Source organism: Podarcis melisellensis (genome assembly GCF_964234715.1).
Source record: "Podarcis melisellensis genome assembly, chromosome: 3".
Classification (NCBI taxonomy): Eukaryota; Metazoa; Chordata; class Lepidosauria; order Squamata; family Lacertidae; genus Podarcis; species Podarcis melisellensis.
In genome coordinates this window covers 96,241,013-96,267,634 of record NC_138530.1, presented here as the reverse complement: position 1 = coordinate 96,267,634, position 26,622 = coordinate 96,241,013, and the positions used below count along the sequence as shown (strand labels likewise).

Sequence of the window (26,622 nt, the reverse complement as noted above, 5' to 3'; positions counted from 1 at the left end):
AAAGACAATGTGGCTGGCCTACTCTAGCAACCTACCTTAAGCCTTCAACACAGTAGTCAAACCACTGACTATGACTTAGCTTTATTAATTAATACTCATTGACTCCAAGCTACTTTTGCCTGCATCTTTCAGCAGCTCAGAAGCATCTACTTTCATCAGAAAAAATGCCTGCTTAGGGAATAAATAACACCCTTGACAATGCACATACATGAACTTTCAATCTAAATTGCAGCCTCTCAAATAGACATTGGGTTAAAACAGTGGTGAGGGAAAGAATCTGGCTGGCAGGCCTGATCCTGACGCTCCCTACCCCTTGCAGGCCACAGTCCCTGATTTTCATGTCAGCCTGACTAAAATATTAAATTGGTAACTAATCCTGTGCAGTTTTCATAAACCACCTCACCCCATCTCTTCCCTTCTCCATACAGATATTTATCAGCTTTTGTAAAGTAATTTGAGAATTCCCCAAATTGTCATAACATTTTTGTGCTTGTACAAATCCTCGCGTACGTGTAGCTTTAAGGTGTTACCAGAAGAACGAAATGGAAGATGATTGATGGGCTCAAGGGACAGGCCAATACTAGCATTCAAGACCTGTTTTGGATTCAGAATCATTGCTAGGACACAGGAGAAAGAAAGGCTGATAACCTCAACATTTATTATTGATGCAGTTTGTAGTACAGTAGTGACCGAGTTACTGATGGGAGCGATGGATTTTTGGAAGAGGCAGATGGTGCTGGTCAGGAAAGTGTAGCCAATAATGAGAAACACAAAATGTCATCAAATAATGCAAGTTTCATTCCCCTTGAGTAGATAAGCTAGTAAATGTCAACAGCAGCCCAGTAAAGAATTATTTCAGCATTTGTTGGGCAGCAAACACTATGGTTAAGTTTATGATAACGTTTTCCCTAAACATTTTTGTTTGAATCTTTATATTAAAAATTTATATATTCGGTGGGATTCAATTTCACACTATTGACTTTTGGGCAAAGGAGCTGCCCACAGTTTTCCTGTATTAAATATTATGGGGTTTTTATGTTGCCATTTTATAGAGACAAAACAAGAGCTCCCCACAAATATGCTAGAACCTTGTTGCACACACGTCTCTCCTCCCTAAGCAACAAACAAATAAAAAAATAATATTGAAACAACTGAAGCAAAATTGAAAACTTAGTTTAAAACTGAGAGAACCAGACCATGAACCTTAGTTATGTAAAAGACATAGATGAGCTGAAGAAAACAAGACAACCTCTCTGGGAAGGCTTTTAAAAACTCTGGTGCCACAACCAAAAGCCCCTCTATCTAGCACTGGGGTAGTTCTTCAGATGGACTGTTGAACTACAACTCCCATCAACCCCAGCCACTTGTTAGGCAGTGGTGCGAGTTGTAGTCCAACAACTTCCAAAGTCCAGCCCATTGGTTACCCCTGACGTAGCAGTCACCTGACTCTCTTCATTTGGTTCAGCCACTTTGGAGCAGAGCATCTGAAGATTTCAGTACAGTGGTACCTCGGGTTACAGGCCCTTCAAGTTACAGGACTCTGCTAACCCAGAAATATTACCTCAGGTTAAGAACTTTGCTTCAGGATGAGAATGGAAATCATGCGGTGGCAGTGGGAGGCCCCATTAGCTAAAGTGGTACCTCAGGTTAAGAACAGCTTCAGGTTAAGAACGGCCCTCCGGAACAAATTAAGTTCTTAACCTGAGGTACCACTGTATTTACATATACAAGAAGGTGCTATTTCAGGTAACTTGGTCCCAAGCCACTTAGGACTTTAAAGAATAAAAACAGTAAATTGGGCATGGAAATGGACTGGGAGCCACTGAAGGTGACAAAGCAAAGGCATAACGTGGTAAAATGCTACCACATATTTATTTTCAGGAGCTTGAGCTTGATGGTGTTGAGCTTCCTGTGTACTCATTTCTATCAATATCAACAGGATAGATATTACTATAGATATTACTGATATTGACTGACGTCTTGCATCAGTAGCAAGCTGCATTCAAAACAGTTGAAATTCAAAGTAATTTCATTGTTCTGATTGCTCTGCTGTTATACAGGGACTGTTTTCAAGGTCAATAATCTGTCATCTGGTAGGAAAGCAGTTTGCTGATTAGTTTACTGCTCAACAAGTATCCCTGAGACACAAACATATTTATGTGAAGAAGTTTTGTGCAGAAGGAATATGTAAAATTTAGTGGGTCCAAAAGCAACTAGCTAGCACTTTGATTTGTGCAGAAGTGTGAAGGGCTATGTTCAATACCTCGACATACCTGTTGGGAAGCCAGGATGCTTAAAAACATTTATTGCAGCTGAACTGGTACCCCACATACCGTAGATAACAATAACATAAATGGAACTGCCTTTTCAAACGGTGAGATTTTTTTTTTCTTCAGTGTATCATAGCTGGCAGATTTGCAGGGGAAATGATGTAGGTTTAGCGGGGGGGGGGAGGGGACTTATGAACATTGAGAAACGTCTGAGGGATGTGTACACTGGCTTTTAAAAGCAAACATTCCACTAATATTTCCTTCCAAATGTAAGCATACAGTACATTTTAAATTTCTTTTAAAAAATAAAAAAAAATCCATATACATATCCCTGGGGCTCAAAAGCTTACACTGGCTGCCCATATACCACCAGCCAAGTTCAAGGTTCTTGTATTAATTCACAAGCCTTAGCAACTAGAGACCAGGATACCTCAGGGACTCCCTGATCCCTGCTTGATCCCTGAGGTCTTCAAAGTAGCCACATGGCTTGAATTCACAAGGAGCTGCATGTTCAGTAAGAAGGGCTCAATTTTGTGAAACACTTTTGAAACGGAGATCACTCAGGCCCCCAGTGTTGAACTTCCAGTGCTTACTGAAGACTTAAAAAAAAAAATCCAGCAGGCTTTTAAATTGAATTCTGATTTCATAGTTTTAACTCATTTCAGTCTTATTGAGTTGCATTGGGACTCCTGTACAACCAGCTGTGATTGAGTGGTATACTGATTGTTGAAATAAATATTCAGTGAAAAGTATCTGCAGGTAGAAAGAGACATCCCTCTCTTAAACTCCCCATGTATTTCATTGTTTCACATATTTTGGGGGTACAGATGTCTCTCATCACTACCCCTATCCCTGACTGTACAATGGTATCTCGGGTTAAGAACTTAATTCGTTCTGGAGGTCCGTTCTTAACCTGAAACTGTTCTTGACCTGAGGTACCACTTTAGCTAATGGGGCCTCCTGCTACCGTTGCGCCGCTGCTGCATGATTTCTGTTCTCATCCTGAAGCAAAGGTCTTAACCTGGGGTTCTATTTCTGGGTTAGCGGAGTCTGTAACCTGAAGGGTCTGTGACCCGAGGTACCACTGATATCAGTTCTAGGAATCTTCATTTGAAGAAGGACACAAACTGTTGTACAAGAACAGGTTAAAGTGCACACAAAAGCAATTTAAGCATTGCTCATCGCTCAAGACATTTTCCTTGATTATGTGAAATGGGCCTCTAGTTTTTAACTTGCCACTTGATAGCGCAGATGTGTGACATTCTGGCTGGTGGCTACTGCTGGAATTGTATCAAGTCCCAGTGTGGGTTGGACCTGAAACAGGGAGAAGGAATATGGGCAGAAGAGAAAGTAAAACCTGCTGCATAAAGTTGCTAAGAAGTTTCTGGAAGGTGAAAGCAGAGTCTAAATTATAGAGAACTGCACACTTATGGTGCCTGGGGACTAGTAATGCCTCCATGGAGTTTTCTTCCCTTCTGACCAACCTCCAGACATAAATCTCCAGTACTCTCTCATTTTACAGGGAAACTTAACTCAGTAGAGAGCTGTTCATTTTGCTACAGTTCAGGGACAGAGGAAGCAGAAAGCAGTTTTTCCTGCATCGATATCCTTACAAGCCCCTAAATTGCAAGTAATCCGTATTGCTTTCAGTGCTCCACAACTGTGTACAGGCCTCCAGTTTAAGCAATTTTGCAATCCCAGAAGGATTAGCTTTTAGTTATCCTTCTGTAATATAGTGAGACAAAGTAGTAATTTGAACCACAAAACTGAAAAAATGAGGATGTAAGAAACCTCCCTGAGAACTTTTGCTAGCCTTGTGAACACTCTTTTTCTTTTCTTTTTTTGTAGCTTCTTTTGAAATTCTTCAGCTGTAATACCAAATGAGGGAATGACAAACCCTGGCCTAAAGCTTTGAATTTTGCTTTAGGCCAGATCTGGTGACAGCTTAGAGATGTTCCAAGCACCCTAAGAAACTTCACTAGTCTTACTAAAATGGTTCTGACTTCCTTTGAAATTCATACAGTGTTTCACCTGAGGAGAAACTTGAGCATTCATTTCAAACTTTCCCTCAGCTGCCATTTCAGCAGCACTATAAATATACAAGGTGACATTCTTCTTTAATCTACGAATACATAAAGTGGCTCCCGCAATCCTATCTCCAGCAAGTCACACAGAATCTCTCATTTGGATCCAGACTTACTTCTGAGTTGACATGGTTAGGATTGTGCTCTAAGTCCTATTGAATTCAATGCAGCTTCATTACTTAGAGTACACCCACTGAAATCAATGGGACTTCATAAAAGGGCCAGGAAGACTGAAAACAATAAGTGAACCAAAACACATTCCTACTTAGTAATGACTGACTTAAGACCCATTGATTGCATGACTAATACTTGAACAACTGTTGGACAATCGCAGAAGGAAATAAGTGTTTGAGCTTAGCCTAGTGCTGGAAAACAGCACTGAGCATCTGCTAAGGGCATATGCAGTATGTGATGCACACATTTTTTTTTGCATTAGATTACGTATTACCAATAGATCTATAAGTACCATTACGTATATTTTTGCCCATGCACTCACTGGATGTTTAAGGGATAAATAATTAAAGCAGCATTGAGGCTTCCGGTTCTGCTCTGCTTTAATGGAGGCAGCCTCCGCAACAGTGGGAAATCATTGGCGAAGGAAAAACAAGGAGGATTTAGGGGTAATCGTCCTTGCATATGCCCCCCCCCCCCCGGGACAGAGGGAAAGGGCTTCAGTCACAGTCTGCCTTGGTACCTGGAAAGCATGGAATGCGGGGGGTAAGGAGGTGCTTGGTGTAAAAGCACTTCGCCTGCGAAAACCCTTTAACTCCACAGCCATTAAGAAGCAAAGGTTCTCCTCTTAATTGGAGCTTAATTGGACTAAAGTACATGTGCGTGCTAGAAGAGATGAGATCACAAACAGCAGAACAAACCAACTGCAAGGACTTTAAGGACTTGAGAAGATTTCAAAAGACTTAAGTTCAAAAGATGGTGAACCGCCCTGAGACCTCTGTGTATAGGGCAGTATATAAATTCTAGCAGCAACAACAACAACAGTGGGGGAGGGGTGCCTACCTAGAGGGGAACATTATTCTTCATTCATGAGAAAAGATGTATGTTAAAGAAGGTTGCATTTGGCGTATAATTTAGAAGTTACTTTTATGGTCTTGATGCATTTTGACCTGTAAAATGTGTGAAACTTTATTTCACCCTTTGTTCCTTTTGCTCTCATTTCAGGAACTAGAATTTCAAGATTTGACAGCAGTTTTAAACTGTATTCACTCATTTATAGCTGCTAAGGTTGCCTCCGTGGATCCATTATTTATTGACAGCCAGAGCATTGCAAGAAAATATACCTACAGTAATTGAAGAGATTCTATGTTGTGATTATGACAGATAAATTATTTTCTTAAAGAAAAAAATATTTCATGCACAATATTGCAATCCCATGTGATTTTATAAGAGATATATAGTTGTGTTATCAATAAAAGTTACTAGTTTTCACATTTGATTCATCATTGTTAAATCTGATGAGTTAAACATTTATTCAAACTGAATCAGTTTGTTGCCTTGCACTTAAATGAATATTTTCACACTATGAGGAATTGTAAGTCTTATTTTAAATCTTATTCTCAAGCATTACATATTACAAAATTAAATAGTATATCAGGGGACCAGAATATTCCAAAAGGCTGAAACTGCACTTGTAGACTAAGGTTGTAGTTTAACCTAACATTTTAATCTACAGCCTGGTTTATAATTAACTTGAATGATTATGCTAACCGATTTGAAATTCAAGATTCATTTGAAAAAAAACAGACATGTCTTATTTCTCCACTAAAAAAAACCTATTCATTTTTCAACATCAATACTGTTTATTATTCTGAAAAGCAAGATTCACTCCACATGTATATGTTGGGCCTTGTCTATTTAAAATGCTGGCAGAGTGTACAGGTATCTGTTTTTCATTTAATTTAGTTTTCACTTATTTGGTTTTCCACACAATTTGAATAAATAGGTCTGCTTGCGGGGGGGGGGGGAGACACGACACTCTAGGTCATATCCCATATTTGTCATCTTGGATTATCATGTTACCTATGAAAGCAAAGACATAAGATTGCATGCAAGGTAAGTGCCATTTTAAAACTCATTCATATGATTTACATTGATTTCTTCAAGCAATTCAACAACCTTAACTGATAGTCTAGTGCAAGGTTTCCAAACTAGTCGCACTTTGAAGGCAGCTGACACCAAGACAACACTGGCAACAGGTACTGAGAGGTGAGAGTCTGTGTCCCATGCAGCCTGCCTTCCTCCTCCTCCTCCTCACCTGTTCCCCAGAGATGGTGGGAGACACTGTCAAGTTGTCAGTGTTGCAGTAAAATTTAAGAGTACATGGAATGGGTTGGGAGTGGAGGTGTCATATTCTCTTTCACCTCACGCCACAAAATGTCTTGGGTGAGTCCTGCACCCTAATTATGCTGTTATTATTACTGACATTATGTTAACCCTACACAAATCCAGAGTGGAGTCCCTAAGATAGATGTATGCTGCCTTGTACACCTCCTTCCAGCAACAACTGCAGCCAAGATGGTGCCAAATATATTGCTCTGCTTTCTTTTGGACCCCATCAGTGAGGCCAAGAGGGGAGTCTTGATGTCTGGGTAGCCCAGGACTTCCATACACACTGTCCAGGCCTGCGCCTTGGGGAGGTCATTTCACTGCTGTTAATGCAGCATTTTGACTTCACCCTGGAGTAGCACTCCCTTGTCTCTTGAGACAGGTGGATGCCAGCAACACCAATATGAACTCTAGTGCTCTCACAGTGCAACCGATTTAGAAATAAATTCAGTGGGACTTTTTCAGCAGGAACTCACTGGAACTTAGTTCCAGCACCTCTCAGGTAGGCGCCATTGCCATTATAAGAGAGCAAGGGTGAGTTTCAGCACCTCTTTTTCTAGAAAAATAGCACTGGTCCCAAATACATCTGTATAGTATTGCAGATTTAAAGTCATATGACTATCCAGTGACGCAGCCATAGTTCAATAATAACTGAATCAGATTTGACATTTTACCAAGACTTTAAGCATGCTTCACAAAACCAATTCAACTCTAGAAAACTTTTAAAATACATCATTGCCAGGTACTGTTTCAGGATATAAGGCTCAAAACTTTCCAAAACTGATCCTAAAGGAAAACCATGTATGTAGTCAGAACATTCCTCAACACTTTCATCACAGCAGCTCCCACTACTAAAAAAGGCAAGAGGTTATGCAGCTTAAAAATGACTTGTTTCTGTCGGTGGGCAACTGCTGTAATGATTACTTACATCTACAAGAAATACTTCATGTGTGAATTTTCCTCCTGCATCCATATTACATACTTAACATTGATATAGCACTTTTCATGCCCATATACATTATTGAAGTTCAATGCATACATGTCCTAAACCCCAAATTAAAAAGGGAGCACCTTTGAAATAGTGCATTGAAAAGAATAAGGACATAATTCCACCTCTAGATGAACGTGACTGGCTCTGTCAATGTGGATGGGGACAGGCATTCAGTTGCACTCCCAAGAGAAATTAAAAGGGCCACTCTATATCCACTTTGAAGTAATGGGGTTCTAAGCCCACGGTTTCTGATCCAGCAAGTGATAGGCACACAGAAACCTATGTGCACATCTCTTGATGTAGTTCATGGAAACTGACCTATGTTTTGTGGATAATAGCAGTGATCCAGTATTGAATGTTCATTTGGAAGCAAGAAATGTGTTGTGCTAGAATGCAGCATAGTTTTGTTTATTGCAAATAAGTATTGGTGATATATTTTAAACAAATATTTTACTCTTATATTTATATTTTTCACAAACATACGAGTCTATTTTTAAAATATATTAAAATGCCCTAAGTAATTTTTATCTTTATATTTATTGAGTATAACATTAATAAGGCAAATTAGTGGCAGGTTTAAGCTGGCGGGTATGTGGAAATATTCTGAAATATAATGGGGCAGGCAATTTAAGCAAAGGGAAGTCTGAAGATAAAACTGACTATAGGAAGTGAGTATCATACCTCTCAAGCCGTGGCCTAGTTATGCTACAGATGTGATAATTCCACATCTATAATGGGGCAATTTATTTATTAAAAAGGTAAAGGTAAAGGTACCCCTGCCCGTACGGGCCAGTCTTGCCAGACTCTGGGGTTGTGCGCCCATCTCACTCAAGAGGCCAGGGGCCAGCGCTGTCCGGAGACACTTCCGGGTTATTTATTAGGCCAACTAAAATAACACAAAATGAGAGGGCAAGCTTCTAGATTCCTCAAAACTACCATCCACACACATGCCTCAGCTGATGCAAGCACCTTAATTCTTGTCATAAGAAACTCTGTCACAGATCTCCTATTGGCATAATGGGGTCATTGGATTGGGCTCTGGCTCCAACTAGGTCACAAGGAGGCAGGAAGAAAATCTTTTGGGGAAAGTGGGCGGTTCCCAATCAGTTTTGCCGACTTGCCAAGTTCCGTCATCTGAGTCACAAACTGTAAAGGAAAAGAAAGGTGCCCACTTTTCCCCAATATATCTAATGGGAACCAATTGCCAACAGGGCATAAAAACATGTGTCAATATTAGAGGCAAGTTGCAGTCCATATTAAGGAACGGCTCTAGTGACCCCATAATGCCCTCAGAAACCTACAGTACTGGTGAGTACCAATCGTAGTGTACTACTGGCATCATGGGGTCTCTAGATTGGGACATATCAGAGCTCACCAATTGGGACAGATCCCAACCGCAACCTAAGATCTACACTTCAGGTATATGCCAATCATACTATCTTCAAAGAGCATTCATGATACGGCCGGTGCTATTTTGCAGCAGAGGGGCTCCAAGCTGGCCCTGCTCATTAGTGATAGCTGCAAGGATGGGATATTGAGGGACCACCACACCTAATTCACCTGTAATATTAATCAAAACACCCCTGTTCCTCACCTATACTGCTTAACACTTACAATTGCTTTAAGAGGCTTCATTCACAGTCCCAATCTGCTACAAGGGAGTTGAAGCAGTGCTCCTACAACAAGGGTACCAATGACCCATGCAGATTGCAACTTCTTCCAAAACAACAGAATTGTACTGGGGAAACCTGCTTTCATACCTGGAATGCTCTCGTTGCTTAACGCTAAAGCATTACAATTGAATGGGGTTTTTACCAGGTAAGCATAATTCCCATTATTTGAAAGGCAGATCTAAACTTCTTTACACTGCACTTCCTTTCATACAACGAATTAAGCACTAGACAAATTCTAGGGTTTCCACATGTAACAGGTGAGTACGTAGAGTCAGGAGATTTGTGGCTGTGGATCAAACTACGTAAGATGCAAAAGGTATTTTAAATGTTAAATAGAATCTGCTGGCGGCTCCAATGAGAATATGAACTGTGGTACATGGGGGTTAGGGACGCGGGTGGCGCTGTGGGTTAAAGCCTCAGCGCCTAGGGCTTGCCGATCGAAAGGTCGGCGGTTCGAATCCCCGCGGCGGGGTGCGCTCCCGTTGTTCGGTCCCAGCGCCTGCCAACCTAGCAGTTCGAAAGCAGCCCCCGGGTGCAAGTAGATAAATAGGGACCGCTTACTAGCGGGAAGGTAAATGGCGTTTCTGTGTGCAGCTCTGGCTCGCCAGAGCAGCGATGTCACGCTGGCCACGTGACCCGGAAGTGTCTTTGGACAGCGCTGGCCCCTGGCCTCTTGAGTGAGATGGGCGCACAACCCCAGAGTCTGGCAAGACTGGCCCGTACGGGCAGGGGTACCTTTACCTTTTTACATGGGGGTTAACTCTTTTCTTCCCTACTTACAGACTCAGTTGACATCCTGCCCAGCTACTGCTATCCAAGAAAGGAAGCTCCCATTGCTGCCAGCAGGATTTGTGTGTTTAGCATCTTGGATAATTTGATCCACAACCACAAATCATCTGAATATGAGCAATGGTCTGAATATGCTTTTATCTTTTGCATTTTGGCGTCATTAGCATTATGTATTGTTTGGCCATACTATAACACCCACCTGGAGCTAAAGCCTTCCTAACAAAGCAGTAACTGCTCATAAGAGCCAAGTCCTAAAATATTTGAGTTGATCGACATGGCCATTCAAATGGTGTGTGCGCACTGCATCATGTGGTCAATTATGCAGGACAGGGCTTATCTGGGCCCCCCAATATTTTAATCAAGTTGGCACCCCTGATTGTGCTGATTTATTGCTTGGGAAGAAAGAAGCCGTGTCAGGCAGAGAGACTTCTAGCTCCCCACTGACAGACTGACTGATTACTGCTTATCTTCATTTTTAAACTTCTTTCTCTATATGCTCACCTGGGACAGGCAAACTCAATGAATTCACAGCTTGTACATGTGTTTCTTCATTTAGCAAGGAAGCCCCATCCAGTTCATGATCTAGCATGGAAGTGCTTGTTTTTAACCTTCAAAAACTAAAACAGAGAAAAGTTCTGTGCTGCTTGGCAAGAAGAATAAAGCAAAATATGTCAAGCATTTGGCCTCTAGAATTAAATTGCCCACCCCCTATTAATATTTATGCCTATAATAATATAATAAATTTTATTTATACCCCGCCCTCCCCGGCCAGAGCCGGCCTCAGGGCGGCTAACACCAATAAAATTTCAGTAAAAAAAACAATTTAAAATACAGGTTTAAATGCAATTTAAAATGCAGCCTCATTTTAAAAGTCAAAACCATAAGGGGAGGGAAACATAAGGGTCAGACTGAATTCTAAGGCCAGGCATAACAGCTCTGTCTTGAAGGCCCTGCGGAAAGATGTCAAGTCCCACAGGGCCCTAGTCTCTTGTGACAGAACGTTCCACCAGTACTGGGGCCAGTACTGAAAAGGAACTGGTCCTAGTTGAGACCAACCTAACCACCACCTAATCACAAGACTTGGGACCTCCAAAATATTGTCATTTGTGGACCTTAAGGTCCTCCGTGGTGCATACCAGGAGAGGCGGTCCCGTAGGTACGTGGGTCCTAGGCCGCATAGAGCTTTATAAAACCCTAGTGGAATAATTAAGTGCAAGTAAGGAGACAAATGGTTTTAAACTGGATTTTCTTTTAGATCTTGCCTGAAGAACTGGGCTACAAGATCCCAGGATCTTCTTCCACATGTGGCATTTGCTTAGCAGCTTATGAAATAAACTTGTGCAAGGCAAATATATCCTTAGTCGGATAATCTGGTTCACGTGTGCAAGTTCTTCCTAATTCAAAAAGTAGAAGTTATATGTGCTTTGCTTACTCACATATAACTTGCTCTGGATGTCCATATCCTAATGGCCTTCAGGGTTCTTGTATTAATTTACAAGGCCCTTAACAACTTGGGTTCAGGATACCTTAAAGGACCACCTGACTCATTATAGCCCTCCTCTTTGTTGAGGGAGTCTCTGTTGGTGCACCATGGTTTGGATAAATAGCTTGCATCCGCCAGCAGCCATGCATTGAGTATTGTAGGCTGAATTATATGGAACTTCCCTCCAGTTGAGGCCAGGCAGGCCACTACCCTGCTGATCTCCCAGAATCTACTGAAAGCTTGTTAAATTCAGCAAGCATTTAGACTGAATTCTGATGTCTTCATTTCAACTGGTTTTCATTCTTATTGCATTGAATTACTTGTACATGGCTTAGAGATGACTGCAATTAAGCGGTATAAGAATTGGCGAAACAAAACAAAAATGCTCACACATCTGCAAGGGAACTGCACAGCAAGTTCTCTTCCCTTCAGGGATCCTGCCATCAGTCTTTATACAATACTTATTTTCTGTAATTTTGGCCACAGTGATCATTGTGCAACCAAGCCATCATCTGGAAAATCATGTATTTGTCCTCATCCATCAAGAAATACCCATATATATCACCCATCTGGAGACCTCCCTGTGCACAGATGCATGTTTCGGGGAATGGAAAGCCCTTCATCCAACCCAGGGGTGAGGAGTGGAAGATGCTCTTGCACCTCACCAGCACCATCAAAGAGATGATCCGCATTGCCTGGTCCAACAGTGCTGATTGCTTTTTGGTGAGGAAAGGCTCATTCTAGCAGTCAACTGCTATCTGTAAGCATCTGTGCAATGAGGCCCTCCAAACACAGATTCAATGTTTAACTACTTTCCATCTTAAAAGCCCTTTTCTACACTGTCTTACCAGTAAGGTTCAAAATGCAATGTATTTTTTTAAAAAATTCACACAGAATATCTTTCCTATTTCTGGCTCATTTAAAATATTGATTCACACCCCCCCCTCATTTGTTGTAATTGGCTATCTTTTATTGTTTCTCCGGTATCTGCAGAAAATCCTGTAACATTGTTTACTAATAAAGAACTTTTGTATATTGAAAGCAAATAAAAACGCCAATATGTTTTTGCACAAAACACCAGGATATGTTCCATCTATGCAAGTCTGGTCTTCTATTGTTAATTGATTGGGTTAATGATGCTGCCCCCTGCCTCCAGTAAATGTATTCGCTTCAGTTCTATCAACATTATTTTATTGGACAATATCTAATGTGAAATACTTAGGATTTCAACAATTACTATAAGTAATGGGCTATATATTGGCCAAAAGACTGCGACTGAATTCTAGCAAGATTGAGATACTGTGAAGAGGCTGTTCTGGATGAGAATACACTCCCCTTGAAGGAGCAGGTAACATAGTATGGGGGTATTGGGAGATTCACAATTTTCACTTGAAACTAAGTGGTGGTGATGAGTACCTTCTTTCTACTTTCAGCTGGTCTGCCCAACTACAACTGTTTATTTATAAGGGCAGTGGTCCATGCTCTGGTAACCTCTCGTTCAGATTATTGTAATGCATCGTACATGGAGTTGCCCTTGAAGACAATTCAGAAGCTTTAATTAGTGCAGAATGCAGATGCCAGAATTCTGACTGGTAAAGCAAGGAGAGATCATGGTCACCCCAGACGGCCACTATTTTGTGGGAAGTATTCAACAACATGCCAGAAATTTAGTTTTGCACAAAGGAAGTGTGCTAAAGCACTCTTGTGCAACAAAAACCAACTTTTTTTAAAAAAAGGGAGGGCTTTGTGTTAGGAAGGTGATGAGGAAATAACAATAGATGGGCAGGAAGTCTTATAACCTCCACGCAAGCAAATCAAGATAAATACTTGAGTCTCCTATAACCTCACAGCAGACAAGTCATAATGAATGCCCCTCATATAACCTCTGCAACTTTTGTGCAAGTGAATAAGCAAGTTGTCCAAAGAAGCCCTAAATTCCACCAGTCCTCAAGCAGCTGTGTTGGCTGCCTATTCACTTCTAAGCCCCATTCATCATGCTGGTTGCTCATCTTTGAATCCGTAAATGGTTTGGGAACATGTCTCTCATATCAGTCTATCCTGTTTTTAAGATCAGAAGGAGTGGGCTTCATCATGTTCCAGTGCTAGGGGAGGCTTATTCAGTGGTGATACAGGAAAGAGACTTCTCTGTGGCAATGTCACATTTGTGGAATGCTCTCCTCTTACAGGTGAGCATTGTTGTTGTTTAGTCGTTTAGTCATGTCTGACTCATGCTGGTAGCTTCGAGAACACTATACAACCATCTCGTCCTCTGTCGTCCCCTTCTCCTTGTGCCCTCCATCTTTCCCAACATCAAGGTCTTTTCCAGGGAGTCTTCTCTTCTCATGAGGTGGCCAAAGTATTGGAGCCTCAGCTTCACGATCTGTCCTTCCAGTGAGCACTCAGGGCTGATTTCCTTCAGAATGGATAGGTTTGATTTTCTTGCAGTCCCTGGGACTCTCAAGAGCCTCCTCCAGCACCATAATTCAAAAGCATCAATTCTCAAAAACTCCATGGACATACCACAGTTGCTTTGTTGTTTTTTGGCAGCAGGAAAAGACGTTTGTTTAATCAGGCTTTATAGGATTCTAATGAGAGACTGTTTTAGCCTTTTCTCTTTAGCTGGTTTTTTTTTTAAAAAAAATATATTTTCTTGGTTTACAAAAGTACATGTCTGATCTGCTTTTTCAAGTTTTACAGTCTTTTATACAGATCAATTATATTTGTTATGAGACATTAGCGTGGAGTACAGTATAAAGTCAGGAAGAAGAGGGCAGGGAGAGGAGGTGTGGCGGTGAAATTTTTGGGGGTGTTTTTTTACAGTGGGAATTTGTGGGATTTTGTGTCAGCGTCAACTAGATAGGTTCTCTTTCTATTCGCTTGTCACATTTCCTTGGGAGTGAGAGAATTGGGGGCCCAGGGTATGGTTGGTTGTCTGTGGTTGGCTGCAATGGGGTTTGTTTGCATTTGTGGAGGGTGGGGGAAAGGCTTGTTGGGTCAAGTAAGACAGATTGATTTGTAAGCTGTTGATGGATTCTTGTTGTCTTGTTGTACTGCGTATGTGATAAAGGGGAGCCATACTGGGGTGAAGATGTTTTCTTCTATGTGTTCCCTCTTTAGCCATTTTTAATTTTGGTTGCTGATGTTTTAAGGCCAGTAATCAATCAATCATCAATCAATCAATCAATCAATTGCATTGATATTCCACCTTCTTCTCCGAAGGAGCTCAAGGCAGCTTACATGGTTCTTCCCCTCCTATTTAATCCTCACACCAACCCTGTGATGTAGGTTAAACTGAGAGGCAGTGACTGGCCCAAGTTCAGAAAAGTGGAAATTTGAGCCCTAGCCCAATATATAAAAGAAACATTATTTTATGTTTTACCTTGCCCTGGTATCTGTATTATTGAAGGGCATATGTCATATTCTGCACACACAGTCCTAAGTTAGCGCAGGATCCTGCCAAAAATAATTGTGCAGTTATGTATGACCATCCAGGGGCACATGCATCATTTTTACACATTGCATTATTGTTTTTCTTAGTTTCCCTTCTGGCAACTCCCTCCATCCCAAAACTAATATTAAAACTTGCCAATGTGTCAAATGTAGCTTAGAATTCAGCACTAGAACTGCCAGAAGGAGAGGTGGGAATCCAGTCCATATGAACAATTGCTTGCATGAATTCTTACACAGCCTTCCTGAAACAAGATATTTGCCCTGATCCACAGGCCTGGTTGTAGCAGCATCTAGGGTCTAAATCAGGGGTCAGCAACCTTTTTCAGCCATGAGCCAGTCCACTATCCCTCAGACTATTTTTTTTTGGGGGGGGGGAGAATGAATTCCTATGCCCTACAAATAACCCAGAGATGCATTTTAAATAAAAGTACACATTCTACTCATGTAAAAACACCAGGCAGGCCCCACAAATAACCCAGAGATGCATTTACAATAAAAGGACACATTCTACTCATGTAAAACACACTGATTCCCGGACTGTCCGCTGGCCAGATTTAGAAGGCGATTGGGCTGCATCTGGCCCCTGGGCCTTAGGTTGCCTACCCCTGGTCTAAATCCTGAGCTGGTGCCTGGACCCACCAACTCCACCTGCTTCATTGGTGGTCACTTTCATTATATGTCTGAAAAAATGGGGAAGAGGTGAAGGATCTGGACCAAGGTAGAAAGGTTAATGTTGGAGCTGGACATCTGTTATGAACTGCCAATGAACTGATGAGTGCTTGATTTATCAGCTAGATGCTCAGGTAGTTTGGCGGCAATCTCCATCCTATCAGGACAGCTGCTTTTCAGTCACAACAGTCAGCTGGCTATATGGGAACACAAGAAGCTGCCAACTCAGACCATTGATCTATCTAGCTTAGTCTGGTCTAAGTTGGTTGGCACTGACTCTCCAGGGTTTCAAGGCAGGAATCTTTCCTAGCCCTGCCTGGCAACACCAGGGATTAAACCTGGGAGCTTTTGTGAGCAAAGCATTGGCTCTGCCACTGTGCTACAGCTGTGTAATGGTGCTGTAAAGGAACTTGGTGTTTAGGGCGCAGAACAAGATTTGTAACATACACAAACATAGTCTGACCCTGGGGATTACATTTTCATTTGATTTGGAACTGCTGGTAAAATAACACCAGTTTGCAGCTCAGCTCACAAAAGTGCAACTGCTTTCAGAAATGGATAGAGACTTTTGTGCAAGATTAGACTGGAAGATCAATTGTAGTCTTGTTGTACTGTTGGGGGGGCAGGGGGTGGTATACAGATGAATCTTTTCATGATTAAATACCAGTCCAAATCCTTCTAAGGAGAAAGAAAAAGCAGGAAGGGATTTTGTTTCGGATACTAAATTATACTACAGTGGTACCTCGGGTTAAGTACTTAATTCGTTCTGGAGGTCCGTTCTTAACCTGAAACTGTTCTTAACCTGAAGCACCACTTTAGCTAATGGGGCCTCCCGCTGCCGCCGTGCCGCTGGAGAACAATTTCTGTTCTCATCCTGAAGCAAAGTTCTTAACCTGAGGTACTATTTCTGGGTTAACGGAGTCTGTAACCTGATGCGTATGCAAGCTGAAGCGTATGTAACCCAAGGTACCACTGTACTGTCCTACAGCTAGCTATGCAAAATTGTAGTGGCATCCAGAATGGCTTGCCAACGTGAGATAGCAACATCCACTGTGGCACTTCTGATATATTATCTTGGAATGGCTGGATGCAGAGGAATGAAGGGAGCCAGGGAATTGGTGGTGGGATGATGATGAGTGGTCAGAGGGAGAAGATTGGGAAGAGGAGGTGTCAGAATCTGAAGAGGTAACAGGGCTTAGTGAGCATGAAGAGGTTGTGGCCGAGAGCAGTCCAGAACCAGAGGCATGAGAGGAGGCTGGAGAGAAGGGGGACCAAGAGGCAGAGATGAGGCAGGCTGCTGAAGACGCCAGGGGGTCTCCCCCTCCTGCTGCGACAAGCTTCATTCAGAAGATATGCTGTTTTGATTTTAAATTGTATTTTTATTGCTTCTTTTATTTCTTATATTGTACTTTATTTTATTGTAATACAATATACTACATACAATAGAAGAGATAGAAGAAGCAATAAAAATACAATAAAAATAAACCACACAGCATCTAGCACTGTGTATTGCCATTGTTACAATAGGCAGAAAAATCATTAAGTGGTTCCCCAAGCCCTCAGCAATTTTCAAGTGTTCCTTGGAGGAAACAGTTTGAGAACCACTGAGTTAGGTAGGTATGCTTTTCAGAGAAGTGCAGAAGCCAGCAGACAACTGTATCTGACCCAAAGTTCAGAAAAGGTGAAGCAAGGTAATTTCAGCATGAAATTTACAATATTTAAATCCCTCTCTCGCTTGAGTCATCACTCAAAGCCATGAACAAGACAGTTCTTTTAGGCCAGGCCAGTGAGAACATTAACCCTTTTGTTCTTTTAAAAGCCCAAAACATTGCAGATGAATGCACCAGCTGCTTACTCAGACCCACAGGGAAGTAGAGATAAGAAAGTGCTTTTTAAAAGTGAGAAGCACCGTTAGATATACAAAGTTCTGTGTGGCTCCCTGGATTTTGTCTATCAGATTACAAAACTGAGAAACAGCCTGAACCTGTGACAATTATAATCTATGGTGTGTTGACTCTTGCAATTTATGACAGACGGAGGGTGGCAATGGCCACACAGTGTGTCAGTGATTGGTCTGCTGTAAAACATATTTTATTATCCCATAGATTTCCTTTAGTGTGAAGAAAGCGGATAAGTAAAGAGAGGAAGAGAGAGTACAACACTCCAGGGAAGTATGGGTTGATTGGGGAGGTTGGGTGATGACTCTCTAAAATTTACAGTCTAAATGGAAGGGCAATTGCATTAGATTGGGTGTTTATATCATCTCTCTGTTGCTTTTTTTAAAAGGCTACTTATTTTCCATGACTCAGTCAATACTATTGAATGATAGAAAGCAGAACATTCTCATATACCTAGTTAGCATAAAAGGGTATGACAGTAATGTTGCTATAAGAAAGAAAGATTGCCCATTCCAAAGGAACTCTAAAAATAAAATGGACCAACAGAATATTGATTAGTGTGTCATTGGGTGCCCTTTTTATTTTGTCATTTAGCCTAGTGAAGAAGACAGAGAGGGAGGGGAAAAGAGTGCCCCTGGCCTACTTTCAAATAATCTACTATAAAGTGCTGAAAATTATTTATTAGAGTTTTTTAAGAAGAATTCACGTGGACTGCCTTTTCCTTTATAACTCAGGGGATAACTTAACTTTTGCTACTTATATCCCGAAATAAATGACATAATAAAGCATTTCGGTGCCCTTTGTTCAAAGGAGATTCCAAACTTTTCTCACACCTCTTTGATGAACATTATAACAAATCCAAAGACAAAATTCATATACTTCCAAGATCTGCATTCATGCACACTACACTCCCAATCCCATTTTATCAGCATCTCAGTTCATCAAGAGTCGGGTGCAGATGAAAGCAGGCACCTGTACAAGAATCCCCTGCTTGGGTCCAAAAGTGCACCCACAGACATGGTTCCTGTGTTCAGTTACCCCATCCAACACTTCATGTATGACTCTCATCGCTAGATCATGAGTCAAAATCACATGTAGCCACCAAGCTGGTTTCAGATTTTCAAGACGCATTTCTCCTCTAACATGATTGAGTCATGCTAGTCAATGACTTGGTTGGACACGAGTGATTCAAATATCTTGTGCAATTGAAAGACACCCAGTATACTATGTAACAAGGTGCTAATAAACTGGTAGGAGTGGAATATAAAAGACCCAAATACAGTTTGGGAAGCACATTCGCGAGAAGTTAGTAATGGCTGTGAAGGATAAGTGTTTGACATTGAGAATGGTTTCAGATATCATCAAAGAAAAGTCAGTGAAACCAGTTCATCTTGGTACCAAATCAGCCACTAAATCAGAGGGGAATTCCTGAAGATGCTATTGAACAATTCCCATCACCCCTGGCCATTTGCCATGCTGGTTGGGACTGACTGGAGTTGGAGTCCAATAACCTCTAGAGGGCCACAAGGTTCCCCAGTCAGGCACCAGTTCTTCACTGTGTTCATATTGACGTTTGATTTGAAAACCCATGATGTCCCATTACAGCAATTGGCAACATAATTTCCTACCCCATGTTAAGTCAGTGTGCGAGGGATTCACCATTGTGCTATTATGATCGTTCCATCAGTGCAAGCAGTCTCAGATTGAATGACTGTCCCTCTCCTTCCTCTGTGTGCTGTTCTGAGGGTTCTCGCAGCTCCCAGAGCCCATTTGGTGGAGGCATAGGGGGGAGGACAAGGGGAAAGTTCCATTGCTAGCGGGATTTGTTGTGCTGGCTCCTGCTAGCACAATTGTTGAACTGAATTCAAGCCCCTATATATTTGTGTTTGGTTTCTTTATTTTCATACACACCTAAATTCTTTAGAAAAGTGATTGAACTTTGCCTACCCAACAGTACTTTGGACTGGGGGGCGGGCAGCAGCCTGGTCATGCTGTGTGACAAACACTTTTTGAAACTCAGTGTATTACAAAGGCAGTTTGCTATGCAGCATGGCAGAACTAAAGCCTGCAATCCTATGCTCATTTACCTGGGAGTAATTCTCATTGAAATCAATGGGCATTACTTCCAGGTAGGTAAGTCTAGGATTCCACTTTCTAGGAGATCTCTGGGTTTTTGTTTAAGACCAATTACTGAGTGTTTGAAAGTCACACAATGCCAACCTGAAAACGTCACACAATGCATCATTCAAAGGGCGGAACTGGGGTGAAATGGGAGCGGGGCTGGAAATGGAACCCCCCACATGAAATGGCCGGCAACTGTACTGTAATACTGCCTACGGGATAGCCATATGTAGCTGTGCTACATGTAGATATTAGATGTACAATTCAGACAAATACATATAGGGTAAGGTAAAGATAAAGGGACCCCTGACCATATAGGTTACTTGATATGTATTATATATGCCTGGCCGTGTCCTTGGTTTCTTTATTTAAGGCACATATGCTTCAGTAAATAATCCTCCCACATAAATTCAGAGCAGGTAAAAAAACAGGTAAATTTCTTAAAGGGCAAATTCACTTACTTGGCTGCATGGATGAGCAGACTAGGAAGATGAGCTGAACAGGAGGTAGATGTGATTAGCAAATCTCCTGGAGTGGAAAAGGTAAGGTGATTCACTGCATGGCCTCATCTACTGCCATAATTAAAGAAAACAAGGTGCTGCCTCGTTGAAGTGCAGAAACCCTGGGAAAAAGAAGATGCCGCAAACTGAACAGAATATAACTTTTTGAAAGAAAGTGCATCGCTCATGCATTTTCTAAGGAAATTGATTTTTCAACTTCTTCAGTTAAACTCTGAATTCATGAATAAGGTATAACAGACCACCTGCAGAGAGAATCATAAATGGAAAAAGGAACAGATAAGCTGGCCATTGGGCTCCAAATCTCTGAAATGGGGACAGAGATTGAAAGGCGAGTTCTGAGGTGAAAGCTAAGCAACAGTAGATCTCAAGCTTGTTTTCTCAGAGCAATCTACAACCTTTTCAAAATCCAACACAGGGTCCCTTAATGGTGTGGGAGGCTGTGAAACAGCAGCTTCTACACTTGGCCCCAAAGTGATGTTGTTAGAAGACCCTGGCCACATGGGAGGATAACACACTGCACAACCTTCGGAATGTCAGCATTGCAAACACTTCTGGAGGTTTCATGCTATCCTTGGCTGATCTGCAGCCCATGTCCCTCACACTGCCTGGGCCATTTGGCATTAGTTGAGAAGCATGAGAAGAGATCTACTGAGCAGTTTCCAGGTGACCAAGACAACATGAGATGGGGCCAGGAATTATACAAGATTAAAATGATTGAGGTTGGCAGACTTCAGCATGTGTGACCACTATGTTTAATACATGGAGGCCATGGAGAATGGTATCTGTATACTTATTACAAAAACACACAAACACCCATGGCTTCACAGTTCTTTATCACACTGCTGACATAGCAATGCCAAAACTATTGATATCCATGTGAAGAAGAGGCAGTTGGATATGTGGAAACCAGCATTACATATCAGGGCGGGTGTGGGCAGCGTAGACTGATTTCATGTGACCATCAGTTTAATTTCATGTGGTTGGCAAGGAGGGATAAAAAATGAGAAAGTGGGTACCTTCACCTACTTTGACTGCATCCTGCCCAGCATCAGCATGTGGCTCTCAACAGATCACCCCTCCAAAAAAAAAAAATCCTCAAAAAATACAGCCCACAGGTTCCCCAACCTGTGTTAACTATAAGTTATTCCAGCAATCTTCTGCCTTATAAAACACAACAGGTGGGCAAGCCCTTATATTTGTCTTTTAATATCTATGTTTTAACCAACATATTAGAATTCATGATTCCACACAAGCAGAAAAGAACAGCACAAAAAAATAAAAGCAAAAGCAGCATGAGACTACATATGGACTCCTTGGGTTTGACACTAGTTGACAATGTTGTGGGTCTCTCAACTTATCCTGCTTGAATCAGGGCAGGGAGCAGACCTCTAGTCTACAACAACCTTGCCCAATCTGATAGGAATTGTAATCCAAAACATCTGGAAGGAGTCTGAGAAAGCTAGTCTAGACCCCTCACTCTCTTCCTATGAGCCACCGTTTCAGTCTCTCCTTCCCTCTCTTTCTCGTTCTCTCTGACTCACTCATCCAAACTACTGATTCACTGAAGCCCCAGATCAATCTTCCTGAGCCATAACCAAGAGTTATTCTCTCAAACTGATGCTTTGATTACTCAAAGGGTAAAGAGGGCAGGAGTGTCTACTGAAGAGAGAGGATCTGTATTTGGCCATGCATTCCCCCCCCCCTTTTTTTTACAGCAGCTATCAAGGCTGTTTTGACCAGGTTGGTCCTGGTTGATCAAACAGACCAACAATGCCCTGGCTTTCACAATATTAATTTTGTCCCAATTAAAATGTATCGGCTAAAGGGGCCCTTCTTAGCAGCTTGTGATTTTGAAAATATGACACTTGTTTTGACAGTGATGGTGGCAGCTATGGAAGATCATGGAATTAACCATGCTGAATACTAGCAATTTAGAAAGGAATCTATCCTTTGGGATGTTCACACATTACATCCAATGAGCGTACAATATGTGTATACAAATAGTACCCATGTACACTACAGTCCATATGTTAAGTACAGTCTGTATCCATGTACACTATAGTTCAGTTGTACAAGTGAATAAATGTACAATCTTTCACACAAACTGTTAAGTTGTGGGTGAACATATCAGACAACACAGCGATTCTTCAAACAGCTCTTGTTTATTCAGAGGCCAGAAGAGAACTGAACTCAGTCAGCCTGCTTATATAGAGCTCCTGTACCACGTTATTGTAACAACTTTCTAAAACTATCCAATCACTGAACATCACTTTTGATCCTTCATTTGCATAACTATCTACAGGGTGAGACCAGGGTGAGAACTTCAGTACATAACACAAACAATTCTGCATGTGTAGGGACAGCTTATACCTATGCTCAGTGTAGTGTGTGAACAACCCTGTTGTTTCCCCTTAGTTATGCCTATCCTTTCTACAGTAATTGTCATAATTAGGAGAGTCAGTGTTGTGTAGAGTATTGGACTAAGACCTGGGAGACCAGGGTTCAAGTCCCCACTTGGCCATGAAGCTCACTGGGTGACCTTGGGCCAGTCACTGCCTCTCAGTCTAACCTACCTCACAGGGTTGATGTGGAGATTAAATGAGGCAGGGGAGAACCATGTACGCTACCTCAAGCTCCTTGGAGCAAAAGGTGGGATGTCAATGCAATAAACAAATAAAATAACCAGGCTTCTACATTTCTGTTCATCATGCTAGCTGGGGCAAGTACTCATTTGCCTTCTGGCAAGCAACCAGATTTCCTTCCAGCCTTGGAGCTACAGAAGTGGGTGGGAATTGGTCCTGGGAGTCAGTTCATCAAGCTATCCCCAGTCCCAATATTGGAAATAAGGCTGGGGGGGGGGGATTGGCACCTGCTTTAATAAGACAATCAGAGTAGCTTGGTAGAACAGGGCCAAACTGTTAAGCCCAGTGCTATTTTTCTAGAAAAAGAAGTGCCGGAACTCACCATGAACACCTCCCTTGTTCTCTTAGAATGGTAATGGCGTCCACCTGAAAGGTGCCAGAACTGAGTTCCGGCAAGTTCTGCCTGAAAAAAGTCCTAGTTAGGGCCACCCTTTCTTGCTCTCACAACCTATCATTTTAAAAAATAATAATAATAAACCCAAAGTTTGATTTATACATTATTGACCTAACATGAGGAAAAAGAAGAAATGTTCAATAAAACATCATAATAAAACGCACCACAAGCTTCTAAGCTATTTTATTCAAGTGCCTCATGAGAAGAAGCGGCTGGGCGGTAAACATGGTTGTCTGGAGTTAATTCAAGCAGGTGCCTCCTTCAGCCAGTAAATATAAACTTAATTAAAGGACTAAACGATTCAGAAAGAGTACGGGTGGGCGGCTTTCAATGAAACGCAAGCTGGAAAAGCAACTTTGTGGGGGAAATGAGAAAGAGGGAATTGAGTGTTTGTCTCAAGTAAAAAAAGGGGAGGGGAGGGAAAGAATGTTTGAGGCCTGATGAATGGGATAAAAAGCACACCGAACAGATGAAAGGCTTTGAAAGCTAGGAAGTATATCCATAGCTACCGGCACATTTTAATTCAAGCTGAAATAGGCGGTGGAAAAAAGCAGGTGGTAGAAGCCTTCGTTTTAAATAGGATGTGGATTTCTATTATACATGCCTTGTGGCCTAAACCAGTGTTGCTCCAAAGCAACCACCAATGTAATAATTGTTCTGCCGTAGATTCTTCTTTCTAAACACTGTTTTCTTTAATATGCAGCTGAATGCCAAGTCACACTGGGCATAAATTATGGAGAGGGGCAGAAAAGCATATTCATAGAATTAAATCAAATATAACCCATAATCAGAGCACTTTTTTAAAATGCCAGGGGGTACTTTTTCAAAATTGTTAAAGCACCCTAGAATACGGCATGAAAGCCAGGGGCTTAAAGCTGTGCAAATGGGCAGCATGTCAAACGATTTAACTTTTTTGCTTGTTTAGGAGGATCAGGGATGACGGAAATTATTCTAGTTCAGTCTTTTAAAAAAGGTTAAATATACTTGTAGCTTGAGGGGGGAAATGAAACATGATTTATATGTTCTTGGTCTGTGTGTCTTAAGTGATAAGGTCATTCATACCATTGGGTTGCAATACAACTACGGTGATCGTGTGTCCTGCCCAGAGGAAGATTTCTGTTTGAAGGACTGTCCTCTATTATTTGAAAGGCCGTCTGATCCAAGCCCAGTTTCAAGATAAAGAAGCATCACGCAGGAGGGCAAAGGAGGCCTTGAAGCTGTCCATCAACAGTTGGCAGCACCCAGGTTATCTGAAAACAAAACAAAGCCACAGTCATATTTAATTAATATTTCAAAAATCTCTAAGTGGCTTTGAAAGGAACTTTGCCTCAAAACAGACCTCACAGAAATTAAGGGACTTAAATTAGTCGTGGCTATTCATTTCAATGGGTTTCCTCTGAGTAAATGTTAGCTGGCCATACAATCCTTACAAATATATTGTTTTTTGTGGGTATGTGGGTGCCATGGGCCCCTAAATTCCTGGGTCGTCTTGGTAGTTCTCTGCCCTCAGAAGCTGGGTGGGGAAGAGGGCATTCTCTATGGTAGCACCCTAAATTGTAGAACTCCCTCCCAAAATGCATCTGGCACCTTCATTATACAGCAAATGTTGACAATGCACCTCTTTACCCTGGCTTTTGGCACTTGAGGTGTACAGTTTTCGGACCCACCTTATTTCTATTATTGTTTTTAAGCTGTTTATGATATTATGTTTCAATGTTGTCACCTGCTCTGGGACCTTAAGGTGAAGGATGGGTAATTAACAGTAGCAGTCTTCGTGGACTCAAATCCATTTCACAGGATTTAATTTAAATACGTACCTGCCAAGTGAAAGCTTAGTTGACAGGCATGCCGTTAGCTTATAATTACTATAATTATAATTTACTATATCTAAATTAGCATTTTTCCATGTCCTATTTTATCTGTCTTTTGGAAGATGATGGATAGGTGACCAAAGAAGTCTACAACCTGCACACAAAGTTGTTGTGGGAAGGGAAACGGACAGAGAATGCAGTATGCGCATCACTATTATTACCATCTTTTGACACTAAGAGGTGCAACGAGGTGTTAAGAAATATCGTGTTGACGGTAAAATAAAGCCACTACCCCAGGCATCCCCAACCTCTCTCTTGCTGTGCTTTTCTAGCTAAATCTACCTATTTCTATCCAAATCTTTTCTTTTCTTTCAGCTGACTCATTCAAAATCAGTAACCTGAAAAAAGTTTTGGGGGTGATGGGGGAGAGATTTTTACACTAACCGAGGTTTAACTCAGACTTCTAAGTAATGGCTTTGTTTCTTTTCAAGTTAGAATAACATGAAACATTCAGGTTTGATACGACTCCTCGGTTTTTAAATATATAAACTGCCCTCATAGAATTTACAAGGGCCTTGTTTACAAAATACCTCACTTGCCTCCCTGTGGCCTGGCCAGACCAGGGCTCACCTCACATTGTCTACCAAATAACACCACAACAAACCCCAAAATGGGAAGTGTGAGGGGATTCAAAACAATGAAGAACCACAAATATAAATCATCTGCTTGAAAAAAAATGTCCTCAGGTTTCTGAAGTTAGCTTGGGCTGTGATAGGAAACATTTACAAACCACCTTCCTTGTTTAATTATTTTATTATTCTAGTCAAAACATCTACCACTTGTTTACTGCCCTCTAGAATAGGTTCTTATCATGTTCTTTATACTTTTTTGTTACTAGTTTTGCTCTGTGTGGTAAATCATTTTCATATTTTTAAAATAAAAACAACAACATGTCAGACAAACTACTACCACTTATTCACAGTGGGAGACTAGAAGCAGCAAGGATTTCAAACCCAGCAGAGCATTAAAGCAATAATCCTGGATTTTGGAGATGTTCATGACGTCAATTATCCAAACTATTTTGTTTACTCTATCCGAAAGGCCACTCTAGCAGTTAGTGTTCCAAAGACTGCCAGTGATGTACTGTCCTAAGCATGAGAATACTGTTACGTTTCCACTTTGCTTCCAAACACCTCAGTAAGTGTGCTCAAGTCGTATTGTCCAAAGCATACTTTACTGTGTGCTAGACAAGACCAATAACGCAGCTGTGCATTCCATTGATTTAAACAGAGTTTTCCTCCAAGTCATTGCACTTCGGACTGTGGCCTCATCTTTTATAGATCCCTTGCAGCCTTATATAGTAAATCTAAGAGAACAAGATTGCAGAAAGGTTAACGACAGGGTTACTTGGCTTTCCTCTGAAGAAGCAATCCAGCATCTTTATTCAGTTATAGTACTACAAAGCCTTTCGACTGAAAGAGGATTA

At 41.5% G+C, this 26,622-nt stretch overlaps 2 protein-coding genes and 1 long non-coding RNA gene across 6 annotated transcripts in view; 2 read left to right on the top strand and 1 right to left on the bottom strand.

Annotated features, from left to right (window-relative positions):
• SNTG2 (syntrophin gamma 2) overlaps positions 1-6,186 on the top strand; it is a 221,056-nt gene extending 214,870 nt beyond the window's left edge. For all 3 annotated transcript variants that reach the window (XM_081906304.1, XM_081906303.1, XM_081906305.1), the window contains exon 17: positions 5,531-6,186. In XM_081906304.1, coding sequence (XP_081762430.1) covers positions 5,531-5,662 — 132 coding nt within the window. In that variant the 3' untranslated portion in view covers positions 5,663-6,186. The remainder of the gene's footprint in view (positions 1-5,530) is intronic.
• Positions 6,187-6,196: 10 nt separating this feature from the next.
• LOC309367370 lies at positions 6,197-24,647 on the bottom strand. 2 transcript variants are annotated; one of them, XR_014167099.1, is made up of 4 exons: positions 24,388-24,647; positions 20,230-20,390; positions 10,649-10,764; positions 6,197-6,388 (listed from the first exon to the last, which is right to left on the bottom strand). It is a non-coding gene; the product is annotated as an uncharacterized lncRNA (long non-coding RNA). The 2 variants fall into 2 exon arrangements; XR_014167100.1 differs by lacking the exon at positions 24,388-24,647 and adding an exon at positions 23,490-23,706.
• The window catches only part of TPO (thyroid peroxidase), a 97,513-nt gene continuing 82,176 nt past the window's right edge, over positions 11,286-26,622 (top strand). Inside the window, exon 1 of the mRNA XM_081906102.1 lies at positions 11,286-11,303. The gene's annotated coding sequence lies outside the window, so the exon portion shown is untranslated. The remainder of the gene's footprint in view (positions 11,304-26,622) is intronic.